General features: G+C 47.0%; 1 protein-coding gene across 1 annotated transcript in view; it reads right to left on the reverse strand.

Moving 5' to 3' along the window:
* Positions 1-319: 319 nt before the first annotated feature.
* The window catches only part of Irf2bpl (interferon regulatory factor 2 binding protein like), a 3,760-nt gene continuing 2,468 nt past the window's right edge, over positions 320-1,611 (reverse strand). Inside the window, 1 exon segment of the mRNA XM_015488336.2 lies at positions 320-1,609. Coding sequence (XP_015343822.1) covers positions 1,161-1,609 — 449 coding nt within the window. The 3' untranslated portion in view covers positions 320-1,160.

Genomic DNA, 1,611 nt, shown 5'->3' on the forward strand with positions numbered 1-1,611 from the left:
AGGGCAAGGCACCAAAAAGCTTTCCTGACAATGCCATTTGCAGCTGGGCCCCATTTCCGGGGGAAAATAGAGATGCTGAAGAGTAAACAGAAATCGCTTAGTCAGCAACTGTCGCCTCCCCAAGAGGTGAATGTAAATAGCCTGGTACTGAGGGGGAGGGGCAGCCAGCCAGGCAGCACAGGGCCTTCCTCACAGGCCAGCTGAGGGCTTTCAAAGGGACTAGCATTCCTGTTCTGTTGAGGGTAGGGAAGGTGTCCCCTAGGTAGGAGTTGTGTGGCCTTAGCACTAGAAAGACAAAACTTGCTGACTCGGGGCAGAATTAATATCAATTGAATTTATTACAAGTTACTAAGCTCCAAGGCACATTACAGTGTTCTGTTAACTACAGAAATGTATAAAGGACAAACAGAGCAGATTCTCCATGTCTAGCATTTCGCTCTACTGTTCAAAAGCATCCGTGCATCAATAAAGCAAAAACAAAACAACACGTGAAGATCCAACACATTCAGGTCAGTAGAAACAAACCTAAACATCTTCCCCTCACAAACTTGCAACAAAAAACACCCCGTCCCCCCCAACACCCCCCTTACCATTTTGCAAACAAAACAGGAAAACAAAACAAAACAGAACAAAATAAAGTGAAGACTTCAACACTTGGGGCTGTTTAGAAAGAAGCTTTCACCATTTTATAGCATCATTATTATTATTATTTTTTTTTTTAGGCAGCAACACTGGCCTTGGCAAAAAAAAAAAAAAAATCTTTTTCTTTTGTGTGTTTTTTTCCTTTCAGAGTGCATAACATTTACAAAAATACACACCAGCAGCAGTCGTTGCTAAGGGCTATTAATTCTGTACCTAGGCAAACATTCTGCCACCAAATAAATGCTAACGAATATGATGCAAATGACCCAACTAATATTATACTGCTTAACACAAACCAGCTTATCCTTCAAATGAAGAAGTTACATACCTTTGTTTCAAAATATAGAAACATACGACGAAAATAATGTCTATACATAAGACTAACTTTTTGCAGTTTGTTATATTCACAATTCTACATCTTGGGGGTGAGGGGAGGGAGATTGGAGGAGGGGTGGGGGAGGGGCTTTGTGGATTGGAGAGGAGCTGGTCTAGGGCAAAGGAGGTGGGTGCCCTGTGGTTCAAGGGTCTCTCTCCTTTTTCACTTTAACATCCCCAGCTAAGATAGTCGCGATTTCGCCCTGCATGAAGGCCCAAGGTACATTCGACCCGACTAAGGGGCATTTCTCTCCGCTGGGGCAATACACCTCGCCAGTGGCCCCCTGGGCCTTGATACTCTCTCTAGAGCAAGGGAAGCAGAATTTGTGGCTGGGGACGGATGGGCACTGAACGAAATGCGTGTCCTCCAAACGTTCGTGGCAAATGGTACAGCAGAGAGGTCCGCTGTTGGCCATGGGGGAATCCGGAATGTTTTGGGGGTGCACTTGGTCCATACCCGGGTGGGCGCTAGGCGGCGGGGGCGCCACCTGTAAATTCAGGTCCCCGTTACGTGATGCCAAGCGGCGCTGCCCAGGCACCGATGCGGGCGACACTGGGCTGCTGCTGTTGCGCCGCGCGGACGCAGTGGTTGAG

This window comes from Marmota marmota, unplaced genomic scaffold, assembly GCF_001458135.2.
Source record: "Marmota marmota marmota unplaced genomic scaffold, marMar, whole genome shotgun sequence".
NCBI classification, from domain to species: Eukaryota; Metazoa; Chordata; class Mammalia; order Rodentia; family Sciuridae; genus Marmota; species Marmota marmota.